Source organism: Phyllopteryx taeniolatus, chromosome 16, assembly GCF_024500385.1.
Source record: "Phyllopteryx taeniolatus isolate TA_2022b chromosome 16, UOR_Ptae_1.2, whole genome shotgun sequence".
In the NCBI taxonomy this organism is placed as follows: domain Eukaryota; kingdom Metazoa; phylum Chordata; class Actinopteri; order Syngnathiformes; family Syngnathidae; genus Phyllopteryx; species Phyllopteryx taeniolatus.
This window is the reverse complement of record NC_084517.1, coordinates 4350802-4373869: the sequence shown is the minus strand read 5'-3', so window position 1 is coordinate 4373869 and position 23068 is coordinate 4350802. Positions and strand designations below refer to the sequence as shown.

At 44.1% G+C, this 23068-nt stretch overlaps 1 protein-coding gene across 2 annotated transcripts in view; it reads right to left on the bottom strand.

The window, feature by feature from the left end:
* Positions 1-21954, bottom strand: part of ppfia3 (PTPRF interacting protein alpha 3) — a 30594-nt gene extending 8640 nt beyond the window's left edge. The window contains exons 1-28 of one of the 2 annotated variants that reach the window (XM_061750498.1): positions 21731-21951; positions 19361-19427; positions 18911-19278; positions 16325-16426; positions 15075-15314; positions 14920-14973; positions 14184-14312; positions 13953-14045; positions 13497-13549; positions 13316-13409; positions 13105-13239; positions 12269-12352; positions 12052-12183; positions 11703-11765; positions 11537-11616; positions 11192-11354; positions 10675-10868; positions 10139-10379; positions 9916-10049; positions 9692-9846; positions 9491-9590; positions 9343-9424; positions 9073-9273; positions 8553-8618; positions 8101-8127; positions 6047-6222; positions 2515-2612; positions 560-735 (exon numbers count right to left, since the gene is read on the bottom strand). In XM_061750498.1, coding sequence (XP_061606482.1) covers positions 560-735; positions 2515-2612; positions 6047-6222; positions 8101-8127; positions 8553-8618; positions 9073-9273; positions 9343-9424; positions 9491-9590; positions 9692-9846; positions 9916-10049; positions 10139-10379; positions 10675-10868; positions 11192-11354; positions 11537-11616; positions 11703-11765; positions 12052-12183; positions 12269-12352; positions 13105-13239; positions 13316-13409; positions 13497-13549; positions 13953-14045; positions 14184-14312; positions 14920-14973; positions 15075-15314; positions 16325-16426; positions 18911-19255 — 3417 coding nt within the window. In that variant the 5' untranslated portion in view covers positions 19256-19278; positions 19361-19427; positions 21731-21951. Of the gene's footprint in view, positions 1-559; positions 736-2514; positions 2613-6046; positions 6223-8100; positions 8347-8552; positions 8619-9072; positions 9274-9342; positions 9425-9490; positions 9591-9691; positions 9847-9915; positions 10050-10138; positions 10380-10674; positions 10869-11191; positions 11355-11536; positions 11617-11702; positions 11766-12051; positions 12184-12268; positions 12353-13104; positions 13240-13315; positions 13410-13496; positions 13550-13952; positions 14046-14183; positions 14313-14919; positions 14974-15074; positions 15315-16324; positions 16427-18910; positions 19279-19360; positions 19428-21730 lie in introns of those variants that run through there. The other variant, XM_061750500.1, reaches the window with a different exon arrangement.
* Positions 21955-23068: the final 1114 nt, after the last annotated feature.

Genomic DNA, 23068 nt, shown 5'->3' with positions numbered 1-23068 from the left:
TTGGCCTTTGCCACCTCTACATTTGCCCTACACTGCCTCTCTGCTTCTGAGAAGCGGCTCAGAAAATAAATGGATGGATGGATGGATGGATGGATATCACCATGGGCCTTATAGGTAAATGTCTCCCATACTCAAACAGCCACACTAAAGTCGTATTTTCGAGAAGTTACTGACGATTTCTAATTTTAGACATTCATTGTAAAGGCAATCCTTATTGACAGAGCAAATGGTGGTGGCCCATTGAAATACACTTCTATTTATAACGGCAAAGACAAAAGTGCTTCACAGTAAAGACAAACAGCTTCATAAAAATTGTGTAAGTTGTGCAATTTACATGCGTTGCCCTTCAAAGTCTGCAGATACAAGTGCATAAATGATCCTAACTACTCATTAAACCCATTAAACTATTGTCTTTATACAATCATAATAATGTTAAAGACAGGCAACAGTTCCGACACTTTCACCAATTCATACATATTCTTTCATATCTCAGAAATAACACTATTTCTTTTGACGTGCGCTATTGTGTGAATGCAATATGGCCGCCTCATGCATTTACCTGCGTGTTCTGATTCGGTATCTGCAGCAGCAGCGCCAGGTCGGTGTAGTCGAAGGTGTCGTCGAGGGCCAGCAGGGCGCCGTGGACGCCGCTCTCGCGAAGGTTGTCGGCGTACTCCTTCAGGCCCACCGTCTGCACCCAGCACATCACGCGCTCATTGGACCACACCATCACGTCTGGAAAAGAAGGGGGAACCGGGTAAAAGCAAGAATGCAAAGCGACCGACCGGTGAAAACGCTGTAACGTGCATGCCCGGACTGTTAGCGGGTGGGAAATCCTGCTTCACTGGGTTTTGTGTGAAAAGCAAAGTGTGCTAATCCCAGATCAACTTTATTTTTTTTTGGGGGGGGGGGGGAATCTCTGCGTGAAAGAAGAGTCGATTTATTTGGCAATTCTTATTGTCTTTCTTCAACATTTATATTGGCAAAAAGGAAACAGGAAAAACAAAGAAGCGTCGCTGGTTTATGCAGTGTTTCTCCTTAAATATCCTTAAAATTTATATACATTTGAATATACATTTGAATAACTCGAAATGATATTTGAAATATACAGTTGAAATATCCATCGACGCATTTATGCAATGTGTTTCTTCTTAAATATGCAACTATATCCTTGAAGTTGAAATAAGAAAAACTAAATAAAACCGAAATAACCTTAAAATACATTGTCGCCGTCGGGCGGGAGGGAACCTTTGTATGTCCAAATATGGTCAATTTACAATCTTGTCACAAATCGATACTAATGGTCAGTTACCCCAACGCCATCTGTTATTTTATTAACAAATTGAAAGTCTGTTTTGTGAAAAATGTGAAAGGGGCTGAATCGAAAGCGAACTCAATAGCATTTAAAAACAATTCATACAATCGACCTCAAAGCGCTAAAAATGATGGCCATCTGGAAACAAATAATTTTGTAATAAATATTATGTGGAATATATATATTTCTCTATAAAATTTGATAGCAATTGACAGTCGAAAGAAATTGATGCTAGGGATGGGACTTGATAAGATTGGTCCGATTCCATGCTCGATACTGCTTAACAATTCATAATTCAAAGGTCATAATAAACCAATGACAACACAAACGCAGATGATTTGGGCCAGTAAACAACTGAAAAGGTTACACAGTGTCCTCTGCAGAAATGTTTATCATATGACAACAAACTTAAATTTTGCTTAAACACTGAATCTGGAATAAACAAACGTTCATATTAGCAACACGAGAAATCAAATTGGCGATAAAAGACATCAGCGGTATTTGTTTGTTGTTTTGTATTTAAATAGATAACATGAACTCTTCTGTCTCTCCATCTACCTTTCTTGAATTGAATGGCCCTCCTTCTGGTGTGTGAAACTTGGCCACCGGTGGCAGCATACGACAGTCATGAAGACACAAACGAAGAAGACTTTCACAACACCTCTAAGTGACTCAGTAAACTGCTGTAATATTAGTCGTTTTTACGAAGAGGATAAAAAAAAAAAAAAAAGGTGTACCTGTGAATATTGTTATTCTGTCTGTCTACATGTGTTGCTCCACCACTTGTTCAAATATTCGTTCTTTAAAACATTATAACGCCACCTCATTGATGCTATTCGTTATCCCTAACCTGAAAAAAATTCAAACTCAGTATATCTCACAGTACCCCAGTACAAGATCTTCCGACGAGCAAGTTTATTCATCAGAAGCTGCCCCGTAATCACAAACATACAACTGTTTACTTGGAAAAGAACGTTCAACAGAATCTTGGCTAGGGAGCCACACGCTGCTTCACCACAGACATGTCGCAGTCTACTCCGGTAAATTTCCATCACGCCGCGTGCGAAAGGGGTCGCTAATTTCCTCTAACGAGACAATTACGCAGCATGAAGAAGCAAATGAGGTCTGTAAAGAGAGTAAAGAGTGTGGGGAGGTTGGTGGGGCAGGGGGAGTGGGGGGGGGCGCGGGGGGTGTCTCACCTTTGTTGTGGTGTGCGCTCTCCTCCCGCCGCCTCTCCAGCTCCTTGCGGTCATAGTTGAGGCGCTTGAGGCACATGATGCCGTAATGCAAACTCACCCTGCCAGACCAGATGGGAGAGGTGAAAGGTGAAGAGGTCACAGGGTGGTGTTCGATACCATTTGACACCCCTTTGAATGGCCCGACCCTGTGAGCAGGCCTGGGCGCACACACACCCGAGTGGGTATCGCTCTTCTGCCGTTCGCAGCTACGTTAGCGGAGGAGCCGCGGCTGACACTACGCTACATCATGAGGAGACACGATCGTGGATATTATGGGACACTATGGAATAAGATGTGACATACTAGGGGACATTATAGGACAGTACAGGCCAAAATGGGACATATTGGGATTTAATAGTGTCAATTTAGAGTCTTCAATTCACCTAGCGTGCATGTTTTGGGGATGTGGGAGGAAACCCGGGTAACCCGGAGAAAACCCACGCAAGCACGGAGAGAACATGCAAACTCCACACAGGCGAGGCCGGGATTTGAACCCTGGTCCTCAGAACGATGAGGCAGATGTGCTCATCAGTCCTTCACCGTGCCACCACTGAAAATTCAACTCGATGTATTTTTGCATTCAGTTCTTTCAATTCCAATTTCAACAAATTCAAATTGGCTGAGACAGACATTGGGGTAAATAGGAAGAGCAATCGATCAGAGATACATAGATCCGATTGATTTCCGTTTTTTTTTTTTTTTTTCCCCTTCTTCAACATAACGTCATCCAGGTATTGAACTCCACCTAAAGGTCGAAACAGCACCAAGCTGCTGATTTGCCAAAGAGGATATCCGTGTAGCTGCGATCAATTGCAATTCCTAAAGTACCCGGATGTCTGTTACAGCAAATTTAAAACTGAATTTGTAGAACCAAATTTTAATTGAGAGAACTGATATGTGAAAATACAGACAATTGAATTTTGGAGTGGCCTATTTAAAGTCCAGACTTGAAGCTGATTGAAATGAAGTGGCGTGACCTTAAAAAGGTCGTTCATGCTTTTTGCTGAATTCAAATCGTTCTTTGAATCGTTTTTTTTCCCTTAATAAATGAAATGACCGTTTGCAAACAGCATTTTAAGTTCACTTGTGTTGTATTTGTCTGATATTTACATTTGTTTGATGATCTTAAACATTAAAGTGGGGAAACGAATTTGAGAGGAGGGGGCCAATCATTTTTCACAGCACTGTACATTTTATAATCTTACATTCAGTTTCAAGTTCATTGGACCTTTGTTCCAAACTAATAAAATCGATTTAAAATGACACTAATCAGATTCAGTTGTTCAATGCAATGTTTCAGATTAATACACATTCAAATTATGTCATTCAAATTTTGTTTTTTTCAATGCAATTACGCCAACGCAGCAATTCAAATTAGTTGCTGGTGGCACATATTTCAGCCCATAGATTATGTCCGATGCAGTTGGACCCTGTGGCATAAATTGCGATGTAAATGGACATGACGAAACCCAATAGGAGACATAATGGACAAAATGGAACACGATGACACACAATAGCAGACAAAATTGGACATTATTGTACAAAATGCCACATAATTGGATACGATGAAACCCAATAGGAGACATTATGGGACATGATGAGACACAAAGTGTACATTAACGGACATTATGGAATAAAACACGATGTGATAGGGCAGACATGTCAAGCTCCTGGCCTGCGTGCCGGCATTTTCGTCCGGTCCTCGGGATCAATTTGAAGTCAGCGTGACGTTGGCCCGCACAACAGCATCAGCCAAACTTGCACATAATTCCACGAGCAGTGTCTTCTCATATATATATATATATATATATGAACGATACAGTACTCAATGTTGGGGATACGACAGTCGGCCAATCAGGTGGAACCGGTGACACTTTTCTGCGCGCCGTTGACAACCCCTCCCCATCGGGGATCGATTCCACGCTGCCATTGTGTCACTGCGTCTTACAATGGGAGCGTGAGGTTTCTTTACGTACATCCGCATTGATTATGCTGATTGGACTTGATTAGGAAAGCCACACCCCTGTCTATATAAGACCTTACAGCTCACAGTGCAAGTCAGAGCAAATAAGAATCACGAGGTCAAAGGAACTGCCTGAAGAGCTCAGAGACAGAATTGTGGCCAGGCACAGATCTGGCCAAGGTTACAAAACAATTTCTGCTGCACTTAAGGTTCCTAAGAGCACAGTGGCCTCCATAATCCTTCAATGGAAGACGTTTGGGACGACCAGAACCCTTCCAAGAGCTGGCCGTCTGGGCAAACTGAGCAATTGGGGGAGAAGAGCCTTGGTGAGAGAGGTAAAGAAGAACCCAAAGAACACTGTGGCTGAGATCCAGAGATGCAGTCGGGAGATGGGAGAAAGTTCTAGAAAGTCAACCATCACTGCAGCCCACCATCAGTCGGGGCTTAATGGCAGAGTGACCCGACGGAAGCCTCTCCTCAGTGCAAGATACGTGAAAGCTCGCATGGAGTTTGCTAAAACTCCAAGATGGTGAGAAATAAGATTCTCTGTTCTAATGAGACCAAGATAGAAATTGTTGTCCTTAATTCTAAGCGCCATGTGTGGAGAAAAGCAGGCACTGCCCATCACCTGTCCGATACAGTCCCAACAGTGAAGCATGCTGGTGGCAGCATCATGCTGTGGGGGTGGTTTTCAGCTGCAGGGACAGGACGACAATCGAAGGAAAGATGAATGTGGCCAAGTACAGGGATATCCTGGACCAAAACCTTCTCCAGAGTGGTCAGGACCTTAGACTGGCCTGAAGGTTCACCTTCCAACATGACAATGTCCCTAAGCACACAGCTAAAATAACGAAGGAGTGGCTTCAGAACAACTCCGTGACTGCTCTTGAATGGCCCAGCCAGAGCCCTGACTTAAACCCAATTGAGCATCTCTGGAGAGACCTGAAAAGGGCTGTCCACCAACATTCACCAGCCAACCTAATAGAACTGGAGAGGATCTGCAAGGAGGAATGGCAGAGGATCCCCAAATCCAGGTGTGTTGTTGCCTCATTCTCAAAAAAGACTCATGGCTTCAAGGGTGCTTCTACTAAATACTGAGCAAAGGTTCTGAATACTTATAGCTGTGTGATATTTCAGTTTTTATTTAATAAATCTGCAAAAATTTCAATAATTCTGTTTTTTTTTCTGTGAACATGTGGTACTGTATGTACATTAATGAGGGGGGGGGGGGGGGAAGAACTTAAATGATTTTAGCAAATGGCTGCAATAGAACAAAGAGTGACAAATTGAAGGGGGTCTGAATACTTTCCGTACACACTGTATCGGGACCTGATGGGGCATAATGGGACATTGTGGGACACTATGGGGCATAATGGACCCAATGATACATCATGGGACATCCATCAACAATGTTGAGAAATGGGTATCACCGTTTCAGCTCTCCATGGATTGCCATGATTGGAAAATGTCATACAGATTTTACACGTTTCTTCCTAGCATCTATGAGTGATGGTCTCCACCAGCTCTCACCTGTGGAAGCTGTCCACCATCTTGAGCTGTCCTCTCAGCTCCTTCTTAGTGAGGTGGTCCAGCATGCGGGCGTCCACCAGCGACTCCATGAAGTAGCTGCGGTACTGCGGCAGGCCCAGGCTGGGCAGCCAGTCGTTGCCCACCCACTCGTGATTCATGTCGCCGTACGCCAGAATCTAAATGGGGACAAATGGCCATGAGCAACATCCGACAGTGAGCCCACCTCACCGGACCGGCACAGGGCAATGTTTGGCCCGCTCTGTTCTTTAATCGGCACGCCCAGCATTTACATTATAAGAGTCCTGACATGTTTTTCCAGTATTGGAAAATCCATGTAGGCTTTCTTTTTTTTTTTTTTTTTTTTTACATATGTTGACATTTTGGTGATTAAGGGCTATACAAATAAACTTGACTATTAACTTAGCCATTTTTACTTAAATTTGGTGAATTCAAATTCATGCATTTTTTTTCCTATACGTGTTGTTCTTGTGACTTTCGGCTTGTCCCATCAGGGGTCACGACAGCGAGTCACTCGCATTATTGTTTGGCACATTTTTTTAAATCTTTTAATTATTTTTGGTCATTAAATATTTGGTTAACTGATTTATTGTAAATGTTGAAAATATGAGTAAAAAAAACTATTTTACATAAATATGAAAAAAAATTATAATCATAATAATAATTTTGCATGAATTATTTTAAAATGAAATTAACTGCAAAAATACCACAACATTAGGAACATAAATAATTTTACAATTTATTTTTCCACCAAAAAATAGGTTTAATTACATTATTAAATATAAAATACAAAAATGTCCGTGAGTTATTATAATATCATTGTTAATTAACTATTTTACATAAAATACAAAATATTCGGAGACTAAGCAATTTAACACTATTATATACAAACTAATTAGCTAATTTATTCCAAAATACATTAATTAATTATAAATAAAATACAAAATGAGCATGAATTATGATTAACTATTATTTTATTATTCAAATGCCTGTGTGGAGTTTGCATGTTCTCATGTGTCTGCGTGGGTTTTCTCCGGGCACTCCGGTTTCCTCCCACATCCCAAAAACACGCATGGTAGGTTAATTAAGGACTCTAAATTGCCCGTAGGTGTGAATGTGAGTGGCTGCGATTGGCTGGCGACCAGTTCAGGGCGTAAACATAACAAACAATTGCACATCCCTCTCCATCCCAGTAACGCACGGTGTCCCTCAAGGTTCTGTGTTTGGTCCCCTCCTATTCATTCTTTACATGCGACCCGTTAGACACAACATTCGCCACGATGGAGTTCAATTTCACCGCTAGGCTGACGACACGCAACTTTATCAACAAAAACACTCACCACTGCCGCAGTCTCCCAAACTGGCTCACTGCAATAAAATCATGGATGACCACCAACTTCCTCAAACTCAACGGCAATAAATTGGAACTGATCATTGACTTATCATTGGTCCCAAATACTTCCTCCCTTCCACTCAGGACTTCACATTCTCCACTGATGGTCACATACTCACCCCCTCTCCACAGATCAGAAACCTCGGTTTCATTTTCTACCCCGCGGTCTCCTTCGACCCCCCAGTCTCCTTCCAACCCCCCCACATCCGTCAAATCACCAAAACAGCCTTCTTCCACCTCCGAAACATCGCCTGCCTTCGTCCGTCCCTCTCAAAATCTTCTGCTGAAACCCTGATCCATGCCTTTACTTCCTCCAGACTTGACTACCGCAATAGCCTTCTTCCTGTGTTATTATGATCATTTTGTTATTATAATAAATATTTGCCCACACATTATTTATTTATTTATTTATTATTAAATTATTCATTTTATTTGATTACATAACTGTCTAATTCATTGCAATTAAATTAATTATAGATGATAAAAAAAGGACAGGTAATTATTGTTTTATTAATAAATTATTTCACCCATTTTAAATCCATTAAACTTTTTTTCCTGTCGGTTTTAAAACTCAAATGCAACCCTTGAGCACAACATTTTGCCCACACCTGCACTTAGACAGATAAAGTGTGTTTTTCCTCACCTGATCCCAGCTGAACTCCTTCAGCTCCTAGAAGTCCAAGAGGAGAAAAGAGGGGGGCAGATAGACAGAGAGCGAGGAGGTGGCGGTGGAGGAGGTGGCGAGGAGGAGGAAGGGATGGAGGCGAAGCAGAGGAGCAGCCGTGGAAAGAGGACAAAGGGAGGAAGAGTGTGTTAGTGAACGGGCAATTAGCTGGAAGCGGTTCAGAGTGAAACAACAACCAGAGGGACAAGAAGAAGATGCTTGACACTACGAGGCACAACCACAGAAGAAGAAAAGGAGGAGGAGGAATGAGACTCATCAACATGGATCTTAAAAAAACAAACAACTGAAAATAATCTCAAATAATCAACGATACATATGAAAAAATACACAAATTAAATATAGCATAGTAGTAATAATATCATAAATATATGACTAAAAAATATATTAAATAATGAATGACAGCTACTAACCGGCGGCTTGGTTGCAGCGTTCAAGGACTCCATCTCGGCATGGGTCATCCAAACATTGCTGGTCGACTGCAGCCCAACGGAAGACAAAAGCGGCGCGGTGAGATGACAACAAAAGCATCTACTGTACATATTTGATGAAGTCAGGTGTTGCCTTCAGGGACAGTTAGCGGTCCTCGCTTTCCTAACACCAGTGTCATAACACTCAGAGTAAATATATGTATTTGAGTGTGAGCTGGATTTTGATGATATTTTTCAACATGCAGACAGTAAAAATTGGGGATTTGAGATTTGTGCCACAATCTCGTACCACTAACTGGAAATATTGAGCACAAAAGCGTGTTTTGTGCGCCCAAGAACGTGCTTTTTGCAAGACCTCCCAATTACATTTTGTGCAATTTTGAACAAAACCCTGTTTGTTGACAAATCGATCGCGAAAATGCTTCAATGCAGAAGAATTGGTCAGCTACAAAAGTAATGCATACAGAATTGGATTTTTTGCGTGGTGGTCGCGGAGCCTGACCGAGCGAGTGCTGGCCGGGGCCGAGGGGCTGGTGAGGGACACCATCTCCTGGATGGCGAGCCGGAGCTTGAGGCGGTGCAGAGGGTTACTGATGCCGATCTCACGCTGGATCTCCGTGTCCGACAGGTTGGCCATGATGGCGCCGCTCTTGACGTTGGCCCGGCAGGCCGCCACGTACCAGGCGGGCATGCCCACCCACAACTGTAAGGAAGATGGGCAGCCGGATGAGGCGAAGAGGGCTTAGGAAGGGGGGCTTAAAACAAGGGGTACCTCCAGCCATGACACCACAGTAGGACCATCCCAGGATGCAAAGGGCAAACCTTGGCGACATGCTTCTTCTAACAGCTCGTGCCTGACAATATGAATATGAAATATGAAGTATGATTTCTTTCAAGAGAAAGAGAAATGTGCCACTTGCTTCTTCTTGCTGCGCCGGTCTTTGTCCGCCGGACCCAAAGTCCCGGTCTTGTTCATGCCCATGGGGTCTCCAGAGGCCAGATCTTCAGAGGGCGTTGACGCTGTTGGAGGCACAGGAAGTTCAGAGTGCCTATAGACTGGAACCTTTTTCAGAAGTTTTTGTCTTTTTTGTCTCAACGTTGTACTTCACTCGTCTTCTTACCAAGCGAGGCCGAGCCGTCCCGTCCAGGCTGTCCCAACCTGCCTTTCTCCTTCTTCCCAAAGAGTCGTCCGATGGAAGACTTGATGCTCTTCTTCTTGCTGGACTTGTGCAGGGAGTCCTGGCTGCTGTTGGAGCTGCTGCCGTCTGCTGACAGGCTGGAGGGAGCGCAGGCGGTCAAAAGACGAAAAATCGGAGAAGCATAAATGGGCGTCGCCGCCTCTCACCTGCGGAACTCGCGGGGGTCGTCCAGCAGGGCCCCCGGGTGAGTGAGGGTCATCCTGTCCAGGCGCAGAGCTCGCGGCGTGGGCGGTGGCGTGGAGTCGAGTAGGGCTAGGGAGCGCTCGTCGTCTTTGCCGGTCTGAAATGTTTAACGCAACATGTTAAATCCAACAGTATCCTACTGGATATCGTCAACACAATTAGCGGTGACAGTAACTACGAACGCACCTGTCTGTCATTCTCACGGGCCGGCGAGTGGGGCAGGCGAGGGGTGGAGTGCCCCGAGCTGGGTGGTGACGGGGAGGCCAGGGTGGAGGAGGTGATTGAGGACGGGATGAAGCCTCGCCCCGCGCCGTCCCTTCCCAGCGAGGAGGGCGGGATGGGCGGGCTGTCCAGGGCCACGCTGCTCACGCGGCTCTCAATCTCCTCTGCGCGCAGCTCTGTGTTCTCCTTCTCCTCCTGGATCAACCTAGGAGAGGAGTCTTATTAGCGTAGCTTAGCATATAGCCTGGAAGCTCAAAACCCACAGGAATTCCATCTTGCGCTCCAAAACTTGTCAAAAGAACAATTCCGTGCCGGGAATCTCATTTTTAAAGGTCAGAGGACAAAGATGTTTTGAGGTCAGTTCAAATTCCTATTTGCATTGTTTATATGTTATGTAATACATGGACGTCACTTCCAGCAAGTTGTTAACTATAGTTTAGCTAAAAAGTGTCATGACCCATGCCCTGGAGTTCCTCCTTGGGGCATGGGTGGCATCTTACTTAATCTCCTTATTGATGGCCTCCAGCTGTTCCTGCAGCATGATGGCCAGCGTCTGTACATCCGTTTGCCCGCTGGGAGACAGCAGCTCGGACCCGAAGCGATGGTCTCCGTCATCCTCGTCGTCTGAGCAGCCCACGTCCACACCGTGCTCGTAGCCGGACCCCAGCAGCGCCCCCGTCCCCCAGTCTGTATACTGCAAACACCCACGTACACAAATACTTCAATAAATATTGTGTTACTTGCATTTTTTCATCTTTATTCATGAATCCTGATGTCATATTTATGCATCGCTCACTGCCGTGAGCGTTAGCGTGTCATCCCAATGACACTTTTTTGTTTGTTCGCAAGGGCTGACCAGTGTTGGCGAACTAGTGGGTGACAGCATACGGCATGACAATTGCTGTGACTGATGCACAACAATGACATGAAAACTCATACAAAATAGAAAAAAAAAAGGTCTAGAGTCGTCCCCGTTATGCACGCAAGTGTAAATCTAGGGCCATTTTCCAAGCCCACCTTGGTGGAGTCCTCCCTGGCCGAGCTCCACCGTGACCGGTGGCTTCGCCTGCCGCCCAGGGAGGCGTTCCCGAAGGTGTCCAGGTGAGTGGTGGAGCCCATTGGGAGGGAGCCGCCCCCGTGGGAGTACCTCAGCTCCAGAGCGCTGCCGGGTAGAGACCGACTGGAGAGACAGGGAGATGAGATCCCAGATAGGAGAGCGGGTGAAAGGTTTTGTTATAGTTACCCGTAGGCAGGAATGAAGTCATGCGATGTAAAGACGAAGAAGAGTATGAGTCCATAAAGAATGTAAGTACGGTATGAGTATCACAATCTGTTGGTGAACAGTTGGAATTTCTTTTCCACCTGGAATATGAGCCTCCGGGCCTGGCTTTCAGTTGATCCAGTTCAAGCTGAAGGCGCTCCAGCTCAGCAATGAGCTGGTCCTGATAGGTGGACGACACGCAGCCAGGTGGTAAGAATGGCAGCGTAAGCGCCAGAACCCAAATTAGGAGGAGAGGCATGTTCTCACCTTGTTTGTCAGAAGGTCATCCTGAATCTTCTTCATGTTGGACAGCTCCTCAGAGAGAGCATTCTGCAAGGAGCGGACACCACGGGTTTTTGTTACAAAATGGGCTATTACAAATGGACAACACACTGGATGATGACATCACAAAAACATTAATACTGCTGATACAGTGGATATTAAAATAATCACACAAACACTATTTGTTGATGAGCCGGATGTGTGACATCACGCAACCAGTGGAAGAATTTTCTCAACATGGCGCTACAGAACAATATAACCCTATATCATTTACAGTGGGCCCCTGCTATTTTCAGGGGATAGGGACCGGGACAGTCATGTAGCGATGTTTCACCTTCTCCTCCAGCGCCGCCATCCTCTCCTTGAGGTGCAGCTGCAGCCTCTCGTTGGACTCGGACAGCAGCTTGTCCACGGTATCCGAGAGACGCTTGTTGTGTTCGTCGTTCATCCTCTCACGCTGCCTGGCCTTCGGGGGGGGGGGCGGAAAAGGAGGAGAAAGGTGTGTAAGACGTGCGGTGGGGGGAGGCGGGGACAAGCAAAGCTTGACTCACCCTCTGTAGCTCCTGGTTCTTCTCCTCCAGTTGCGCCTCCATCTGGCGGAGTCGCTCCTCAAAGTTGCCGTGGCGCTCTTCAGCCTGGAGAGGAGGGGGAGGAGGAGGAGGGAGAAGTGAATGAGAGGGAAGAAGAGGAGGGAGAAGAGGGAAGGAAGAGGGGGAGAACGGGTGAAGGAGGAGGAGGTGCAGGAGGGGAACGAGGAAGAACAGGAGGAAGAGGGATGAGGAAGAGAAGGAAGATGTGGAGGGATGGGGGAATGAGGAGGAGGAGGAATAGTAGGAGAAAAGAAGAGAAGAAGGAGGAGGAGGAGGAGGAGAGGGATGATGAGAAGGAGGAAGTACAGGTAGTATAGAATGAGGAGGGAAAGGAGGAGGATGAGAATGAGGAAGAGGAGTTAGAGGAGGAGAGGAAGAAAAGCATCAGCACCTTCTCATGCGTCCGTCTTGCCCGGACACGTCTGAGATTAATTGTGTGCGCTTTAATGTTTGCCAGCGCGGCTTTTTTTTTTAATTTTTTTTTTTTTGGCAGCGCTTAAAGAGGGAAAAAAAAGTTTGCGGGAAACGCTGGAGCTTTTTCGTGACGTGTCCACTGGCACGACCTGCTCCAAATAACCTGCTCACTCTCGGCCTTGTATGAAAACACACGCAGACTCCGTGCACCTTGAAGAACACGCATCTACGGCCGCTGCCAATAGAATGTGCACAATATTTCAAGAACATCCTATTTTGATAAAAAGATGTATGAAACATTTTTACAATGATTGCAGCCTGTGTGTAGCATCTTTATTGATGCAAAGCAAAATATTTTCGTTGTACGGTAATTCCTTTTGTACCTTGTTGAGGGCGGCCACCCTCTGCGCCAGCTGTGCTTCAATCTCGGGCAACGTCTCGGCCCTCTGCAGGGTTTGCTGCAGCTTCTGCTTGGCGTCGTCCAGGCGCTCCTGAAGCTGACGGTTCTTCTCCTCGCTCTGCCCACAGACGGTAGCATGTAGCACGTAGCCGCGCATGCCGACGGGAACGTAGCTTCGCCTTTGCGTTCTCTACCTGTCTGTGCAGAGACTCTTTACTCGCCAGCTCGTTCTCCAGCTTGTCTTTGATGTCGTGGAGAGACGTCGCCTCGCGCTGGGCGCTCAGGTACCTGCAGGCAGAAGGATGAAGACGAGGATGCGGAGGGACAAGAAGAGAAAGTTTCTAAAAAAACAATCCAAATAAAGATGTTCTGTACCTGCGCTCCAGTGTGGTGATTCTCTCCTCCATGTCTTCCCTCTGACACAGAGCCTGAGACGTTCAGACGGGGTAAGGTTTCAAATTAGGATCTGTATGCATTAGGTTGTCAAGATAGGGTTTCAAATGAAGAGTTGAAGCTTAGGTTAAGGGTTTATAAGACAGTTGGGGGTTTCAAATTAAGGTTTCATAACTGAGTTAGGGTTTTAAAGAAGAGGTAGAGTTTTAAATTAGGGTTTCAAGGCAGGGTAAGCGTTTCAAACAAGGGTTGGGGTTTTAAGTTAAGGTTTCAAGTGTTTCAAAGTAGGGTTCTCAGACCTGGTTATGGTTTAAAATTCATGCTTCAAGCCAGGGTTAGTGTTTGAAAAAGTGGTCCGGCGCATGATGTTTTAACACAGTGTATGTCAATTAACTATACAGTCAATGACGTGATGTGTTTTGTTGTGCGTAAAATTACCTCCTTGACGTCTCGCTGCAGCTTGTGGTTGGCTTCCTCGGATCGCGTCAGTTCTCTCCTGGCGGACGTCAGTTGCTCCTCGATCTCGCCAACCTGACAAGCGACAGCAACATTCCATCACCGTTCTGTGCAACCTCTACTACCCACGAGAGTAGATAGTCAGCTGCATTCTAATTAGTATGTCGTATCGTGTATGTATTAGTTGTACCGCGGGGGTAGGGCGCGCGGTACCTGTCTGCACATGAGCGCCAGCCTCTCCTTGAGCTGTCCCAACTCGGATCGCTGTCGTTCGATCTCGCCTTCGCGCTGGCGGTCCACTTCGCCGTCATCTAATATGGACGACGGCCCGTTGGGAAGCCGCTGCCACCACCGGAGATATTTGACATATTATTGGCAGACGGGTAAGGTGTATACTCCCTATTAAGCTACATCTTTAAAACTAAAGACTGAAAACACTTGACTGACTGCACATTAGCGTGGGGTAGGGTTTTAAGTTGGAGTTTCGAACCTTGATTAGTTTTTCAAGGCAGGGTTGAACTTTTAAATTAGGGTTCAAAATAGGCTTCAAGTCTCAAGTATGGATTGGGGTTTCAAAGTAAGGTTTCAAGCAAGTGTTGGGGTTTTAAACAAGGTGTGTGGTTTCACAGTAGGAGTTCAGTCTTGTGGTAGGGTCTCAAATTAATGTAGCAAAATCTAATTTATGGTTTTAAACAGGGTTGGGGCTTCAAGTTAGGATTTCATATTAGCGATTAAAGCCAGGGTTAGGTTTTAAAGAAGGGTTGGGGTTTCAAGTTAGAGTTTCAAATTCGGTTTTCAAGCCAGGTTTGGGTTTTAAACAAGGGTTGGGGTTTCAAAGTAGGGTTTCAAGACAGGGTTAGAGTTTCAAATTGGGGTTTTAAGCCAGGGTTACGATTTCAAGCTAGGGTTAGGGTTGCTAAATTCGAATTTTTTGGCTGTCTTTACCGACCTCTTTGTCGAGTCCCTGCTGCCGCCGTTTGATTTGCTCGCGTAGAGAGACCACCTACAACAACAACAACAACAACAACAACACGAAGAGTACATGTGACGAATGTGCGCGGGGTTCCGGTTAGATTCCAGCAGACACAACATGGTCAGGCTGACTTCCTGCGAGGACGACTGCAGCTCTTCCTCCAGTGCCGCCACTCGCTCCAGGGCCACGCGCAGCCGCTCACGGACCTTCTCGTCCAGGGCCTTGTGGTGCTCGAACAGGGACTTGAGGGCCTTAAGGACCTCCACCTCACTAGAGACCCCCGCGGGAGACTGCGCCTGACGCTTCACCACCGTCATCCTCAGGCTGCGCTCGTGTCGCGACACCAAACATTCCAGGTGCTCCAGCAGCAGCTATGACAACCGCACAACACATTCATTGTATACATTGTCCAAATCTTCTGACTTCAGCCTTCCATTGGTCAATTAAAATGCCAGTGACAAAGTCTGCTAGTTCCAGAACCGGCCGCTGTTGCTTACTGGCGCCGTGGCGCAATGCAGGCAGAGAATGGGACTGACAAATTTGCAGGTGACAGATATTGTATACAATATTACTAGATCCAATTCCAAAAGATGTGCCTATGTGGCGGCCATGTTGAATACGGGGCATTGACGTAGCGGCCATGTGACGACGGTTATATCAATTGTCTATTGTACATACAGGAGAGAGAGAGAGCGGCATGGCTGTGGCGTTAACTCTGAGCAGTATAAAACACAAGTCTTTGGAGTTTGGAGCATGCTATTTTTGGTACAGTATTATTTATTATTATATATATATTTTTTGTCAACCCGTTCGCCTTTGGCAACAGATTCGGAACTACGAAGCACACTAATTCCTCGCGGCTCATGAAAGCGACTCGCCTATGATGAGATCTGCACGTCAACAATGTCACCATGACCAAGTACGCCCGCACCGCAAGTTTGGATAAAATGTGAAACCTTCTCACATTTTCAAGCTTTTTGAATATTTATTTACAATAACTTTGTACTGTCCTGGGGGTTTTAGGCCACGAAAGAAAACTACAAAATAATCATTTTGTACTGCACAGTAATATGGTTGCATATGGCCTCAAGCAACGCTTCAATGTAACGAACAATCGGCTATATTATAGACGTGCGCGCACTCACAGCCGACAACCAGGCGCTCCAAAGCGGCTACGCTAGCGCACTTTAAAGAACAGCAAGTTGTGCAAAAAGTACTGAAACATTGAACAGTTGAAAATGTGCATTGAAAGGTTCACAGAAGGTCAAATAAAGTTAACCTGTATTAAAATTTTAAAACCCAACGCCCCTAACTTTTTGGGAGCAGTGTATTTAATTGGGAGCATTTAACATATACAATATAGGACAAGAGGTGTACTGACCCGTGTGTTGTTGCGCTCTGCCTTGAGCTCTGCGATCTCCTCCTCTCGTTCCAGCAGCTGCTCCCGGCACAGGTTCAGCTCTTTGGTCAGCACCGCAAACTCCTGCAGGAGACCACAAGAGGGCGAGATTCAGAATTTTGCTATTTATTTATGGACAGTATTTTATTGGAGTAACTTAAGTATTTTTTATTTAATTTGGGATTTATTATTTTTTTGTGGAATTTGGGGAACTTGATTTATTTGCATTTCATATTTTAAAAAAGATTTGTATTAAATATAATCACAATGTTGCAATTCCAAGCACTGTTAAAAACACAAAATGTCAATACATAAAAAAATTAAAAGACTGAAGAAAATCTTCTAATTTGAGGAATAAAAGCTATCTGAGAAATATATGATCATATAAGCAAGTATCCATAAACTATGAGTACGTTTGGAAATTGCAACGTGGATTAATACATGCCAACTTATGTAAGAAATTGCTGTTTAAAATTGTTTGGGGGAAAAAAAAGACCCTAAATCTCAAAATCACTTTGTCTGAGTAAAAGAGGGCATCTGGTCCGCCAGGCTCACACGCTAGCTTTGTCCTAAAGAAGAGGTTTGAGAGAAATGTGAGTGTACAGCGATGTGGATAAATACATGCCGGCTGCAGCCATTAAAGCCCACTTGCGATTTTCAAAAAGAATGTAAAAATAAAAAAAAATTCCACACACCTGTCCATGTAAAAGAGGACACCGAGTCACCCAGATTGAAGAGCTAGCTAGAGGTGGAATGCAAGTTACAGCGGTGTGGATGAACCCATGCCAACTGAAGTCACTTGCATTTTCTATATTTTCGTTTAAAATGAAACAAAAATAGAGTTTAAAAACAATACCCACAAACATGTCCTAGGAAAAGTGGACATCTGGTCACCCAGGCTAACAACCTAGGTAGTAGTCCCTAAAAAAGAGGCGACTCAGACAGAAAGCAGTCACAGCCGAGTGTGAAATCTGACGAGCCACTTTCAACATTTTTGTTTAAAATCCAAAGAACAAAAACATTTTGTTTTAAAAAAAAAAAATAAGATCCACAGACATGTCCTTGCAAAAGAGGACATCTGGTTACCCAGGCTAACGAGCTCGCTAGCTGCGGGTCAGAAGCCCAAGTCCCAGCCGAGTGGATGAATACATGATGACTGAAGTCATAAAATGGCACTTGAGATTTTGAACATTTTCTTTCAAACTCTAAAGAACTATATATACTTTATATACTATATATATATATATATATATATATAGAGAGAGAGAGAGAGAGAGAGAGAGAGAGAGAGAGAGAGAGAGAGAGAGAGAGAGAGAGAGAGAGAGAGAGAGAGGGAGAGAGAGAGAGAGAGGCTCACGAGCTTGCTGGTTGTCTGAAAAAAGAGGTAGGTCAGAAACCAGAGTTGTAGCAGAGTAGATGAATGAATACATGCCATGCCTGTTCTAAGTCTTGAAATCCCACTAGTGTTTTTTTTTTTACCAATTATTAGGGAAACAAAAAATCTAGGAAAAAAAAAAAAAAAAAAAAGAGAGGCTGCTTGTTTAACAGATTGCAAATTGTGGATGCTGGGAGAATTTTTGGGCCGAGTTTAAATAAACAAGCTGGTGTGAAGAGCCTCACGCTTTCTACACTCTTCTCTCTACTTCCTGCGGCCTCCATTTTGTAACATACCGTACGTGACGCTCCGCACACCACCTTGTTGAGCAGCCACAAGATGATCATTATTAGCGCACTTTTTTATTTTTATTTTTGTTTTATTTATCTTGCTCTCTCTGCTAGTTCTGTCTCTCGGCAACGCCAGACAAACTCACTGAACTTGAGGTTACTAATATAAAATGGTGTGCCACCTTCACACTACAGTTCTGTGAAAATAAATACCACCAGTAGAAATATTTTAAATATTTAATTTTCCCGCCTTGCAGCCATAAAATTCTAAGTTAATTATTATTGGCTAAAAACAATAATGTTTATCAGTTTGAACATTAAATATCTTGTCTTTGTAGTGTATTCAATTAAATATAGTGTGAACATGATTTGCAAATCATTGTATTCCGTTTTTATTTGTGTTTAACACAACGTCCCGACTTCATTGGAATTGGGGTTGTATATACATATGCATGTTTTACTGCGTACACCAGAAAGAGACACTCAATGAATGCATGAAATCATGATGCAAAAATTGTTTCATTCTTTGCAATCTATCGAATTAAGTTACGGTATTACTGTATTTTATGCTTATGCTACGCTATCGCATAGGTCGCACACAGACTGTTGGGGTTAGTAATGTTAATTGCCTCTTATCTACTCACCTTAGAAAAGGAGGTCCCACAGGGTTCAATTTTAGGGCTGCTTCTCTTTCTGGTTAAATAAAGGTTTTGATTGACTGATTGATTGAATATTGTAGACTAAAGTGCTATTTTTCTAAGTGGCTGGAACGGATAAATGGGGGAAGCTTTTTGGAGAGCTTTTGAGCTACGAGCGAGGTCATGGAACTAATTCAACCTGTGAGTCAAGGCGCCTGTATATCGGCAATTCTAAACATTTTTAAAGGGGGGTGTTTGGTCCTACCTGTGGCAGTGCGATGGACAGCTGCCTCTGTAGCGACTCCTTCTCATGTCCCAGCTCTCGCAGTCGGAGGTGGGCCGTTCCTAGGCTGTCCTGCGTCTCCCTCAGACTCTCAAGCAGCCTCTCTCGCTCCGTCAACATGTTGACCATCAAAGACTCCAGGTTGCCCGTGCTGCCCCCTTCGTCTCCACCACCACCACTGCTGCGGGGGTCCCGGCTACTGTAGCCCCCCATGCCACTTCCAATACCTCCACTGTGGCCGCTGCCAGTTCCCGCCGGCGAGGAAGAGCCGCCGCCAGCTCCGCCTCGCCCGTCCTCTGAGATGGTGGGCATGACCTCGCACATCATCTTGAGGCTGGTCTAGTGTTTGGCTAGGTGGGAGAGAAAGGGGTGAGATGGTCCAGGGAGGGTTAGGGGTAAGGTTGGGAGGGGGGGGGGGGGGGGGGGGCAGACCTCGGGGAGACCTCGGGGAAGACCTCGAACCCCCAGCCCAGGTTCTTCAGCGAGACCACAGAGGAACCTGCGAGGACAAGAACAACGTCACTCACCAATATTACTACATTTCTTTACAGAAAACTTTCCTTTTTTAAAAGTTCAGTTGTACTTGTATATGTTGTAATATGAATAGAGATTACAATGAAAAAAATATGATATATTAAATAAGAAAAAGGCTATTTTTCTAAAAAATATTCTGAATGTTACAAGAATGTTCTGTTATGAAAACAGTTGGAATATTCATACAAGTGTTTTTAGAACAAAGTCGGAATCTTCTTAGAATAAAGTATTAATAATATATTGTGCGAAGATATTTAATTTTGAGAATTTATTAAGAATGTTGAAAGTAAAAGTTTGAATATTCCCAAAAAAGGTTTTTCGAGAACAATTGTAACAAACATTGTGCAAAAAAATTAACAGTTCAAAATTATTCTGAATTCGAAAAAGATTTTTTAAGAACAATGTAATATCATGAGAACATTTGTAATATTACAAGAAACAAAATACAATGTTCATAATCTTGAGAGGAAATAGTCTGAATATTATGAGAAAATTTTGATTTTTTTTTGAGAATTTTCATTTCATAAACTTCAACCATTTAAAAATCATCCCACAGCACCTTAAAAACATTTGCCCAGCAACTAATTTGCACGTCTGCAGAGGCAACACATTGCACAACCTTCAATACCAAAATGTTCAAAACATGGATAATAAGTAATTATATCATCTTGAGTGCGATTAACCTGAGAACGGTTCTAAAATCGTGCAAAAGTTGTTGTTTTTCCCAGACAATATTCTGAATGAAAAAAATCTGAAAATCTTATTTTCTTAAGAACAATGTAACACTGTGACAAAAGTTGTAGTATTGCGAGAATTATTTTTATATTTTCAAGAAAATTAATAATGTTATGATAAAAAAAAATTTTTTTGTATTGGTAGTCCTTATTTACGAAAAAAAAAAGGCATATTTTTTTGTAGAGCAAAAAGCATTTTATTCAGAAAAATTTGTTTTTTAGTGTTGTCCCGAAACTCACAAGGGTTTGGGACAGAGCCCTGCCGCCGATAGCAAAAATCCGCGCGGAATTGACGCTTACCAAAGAAGCTTTATAATTGCCCATAGATGCCACAAGACGGTGGCACGGCACTACTTTTGGCTAAATGGTGCTCGGAAGAGGACGTTCATTCAACGATTGCTTGATTCCTCATAACATGTACTATGAATATGATACAACAAGCAGGCAACAAAACCTTATGTAGCCTAGCATGCTAGCGCCGGCACTAACGGTTGTTCGTAAACATGCCGGCGTACTGTCGAATCATGCTCAACAGCGTTGGTAAACATTGGTTTTGCGCACGTGAATAAATGTTGACGACAACAAACACGGGAAGCGACGCGCCGGTCACAATACACAATCCTATTGGTCGCTGTCGGAGAGTTGTCGTTGATATGTCACACGACACGGGAGATATCCAAAAATCAAACATGCTCGATGTTTTCATTTCGTAGGGCCAAATCGGTGGTCGTCAATGAAGTTTTGTCGTTCCCGACAAAATAGGTTGGGCCCGATCTGGGAAATCGCCTGCGATCGCTCATCGGGACAATATTGGGGTTAAAATCCTGTAGTCTGATCTAGGCGTAATTGAAGCTATTCACCTCACTTTGACATAGTTCCTCGGCACTAAGCCAATGGGTCAATGGAATACTTTTATGAGACGTGAGGACCAAAACTGCAAATAGGTAAGTTTTCTTGGGGGGGGGGGGAACGGATGATAGGGGAAATTTTGCGAATAGTTGAATTTGTGAATGGCGAAGCGCGGTTAAGCTTGGGTTCGCTGTCCACTTACAGGAAGTCAGCCGAGCAGAATATTATTTGGGCTCAATCCCCTTCCACCGAGTTATCTCGCGATAACTCAGCCGAGAACGAGAAATTGGGGAGGGAGGGATGTAAGATGGGGGGCGCGTGCGGTGTCATAAAAAGAAGTCTCGAAAGGTGGCGTTTATAGCCCAAAAGAAGATGACATTTTTCGAGAAAATAGGGCCGCTACGGTGTTCTTGTTGCCAGGGAGGAGGGAGACGGGCGGCTCGTCGGACGCTCCCAGACGTCGCGGAACGGTGGGAGGTGTCAATCATCCTCTCGTCAAGACGAGGCCTAATTAAGACATGGCTGACATGTCAAAATGGTGGAAAATGCTTGTTTGGGCTAAATATACCGACGTCTGTTTCCGCCCATTAAAACAGCTGGACGGTCGAACGGCCGCCGCCGATGATGATGATGAGGATGATTTCCGGGGCCCGCTGGAGGCGCCGCGGTGGCTTCTCGTTCTTACCCGTGTCATGGTCCACCGAGGACGGGGAGGGAAAGGAGCACCGAGGCCCGCCCGCCTCAGTCAAGGTCGGTAGGGTAGTAACAGCCGGCTGTCCGCGGTTCCTGTCCGGTTAGGTTACTTGGCACCCAGCTCTACATCCACAGCGACATCTCCTCCCGCCGAGATGGGAGCGACGGTACCCGGGAGGAGTGTCAAGTTGGACGCTGTGCACGACAACGAAATCCGGTGGGGGATGTCACAATAAGAGCATCGATACGGGGTGAAATTAAAAGCGCTTCTGTAGTCAAATGTTGTTTTATGACTTTAAAAACAACAACAACAACGTTATTTTAATGACTGAAGTCAAGCAGGATCTGACGAACGACCACAAATAGCAAAATGACATTGTATTGTAAGTATTACCGTGCAGTACTTTGAAATGTAATACTTTATATTGTCTGGATCCACTTTGGATTGTTTAATTAAAACTATTCAAGTCGCACAAAAATCAGGTTTTCAAGTTTAATTACTTACAACTTTATAAAATTGTAACTGTCAATGATATGTGAGGGACAGGAATTTTAAATTCATTGTTATATTTCTCTCAATTTCATTTGAGCATGTAACTTTTTTTAAATACATACACAGTTTCTATGTCACTTATCTAAATCAAGGGCCGTGTGCCACATTAAGGATATCCCATTCCATTCTTAAATCCAGCCATCCAATCTGTACCGCTTATCCTTCCATTCTTAAATGAAGAATGAATTGGGTTTTTTATATATAGTTACATAACATACATAACAATATAACATTTTACATTAAAATATTTACACGTTTTAAAAATGTAATGATGATCATAATCATCGTTCAGTAGCCCAAAGATGAATATCTTATGAAACGAATGCTTACTCTCTTATTCTGAAGCCCGATCTCATCGCTTTCCGCCCATGCGCTTGACGTTTGCGTGCACCTGACCACTTCCTGTCACGTCCCTCCCTGCGTCTCCATCACCTGGAAGGTGATGACGTCACGAACAAGCCAACGTTGGCTTTTTTCTTTTTTTTTTTTTTTTTTTACACGTTCACACACAAAACGAGTCACATACACTTAAAATGGCACCATCAAATCTTCGTACTTTTTTAAAAAATATATTTTTATTCGTATTTGGTACAGTTATTAGTTATTTTTAAAAATCGCGCAATAAATACAAAAACGTTCGCATTTGTCCTGTACAGTCTTTCAAACTCACTTAACACTGCTAGACTGTATAACTAGAGACCCTGTTTCAGCCAATCAGAGCCGAGCCAGGGCGGGTCTTCTTCTCCATGAGATAGAGGAGGTGACGTCATGTTATAG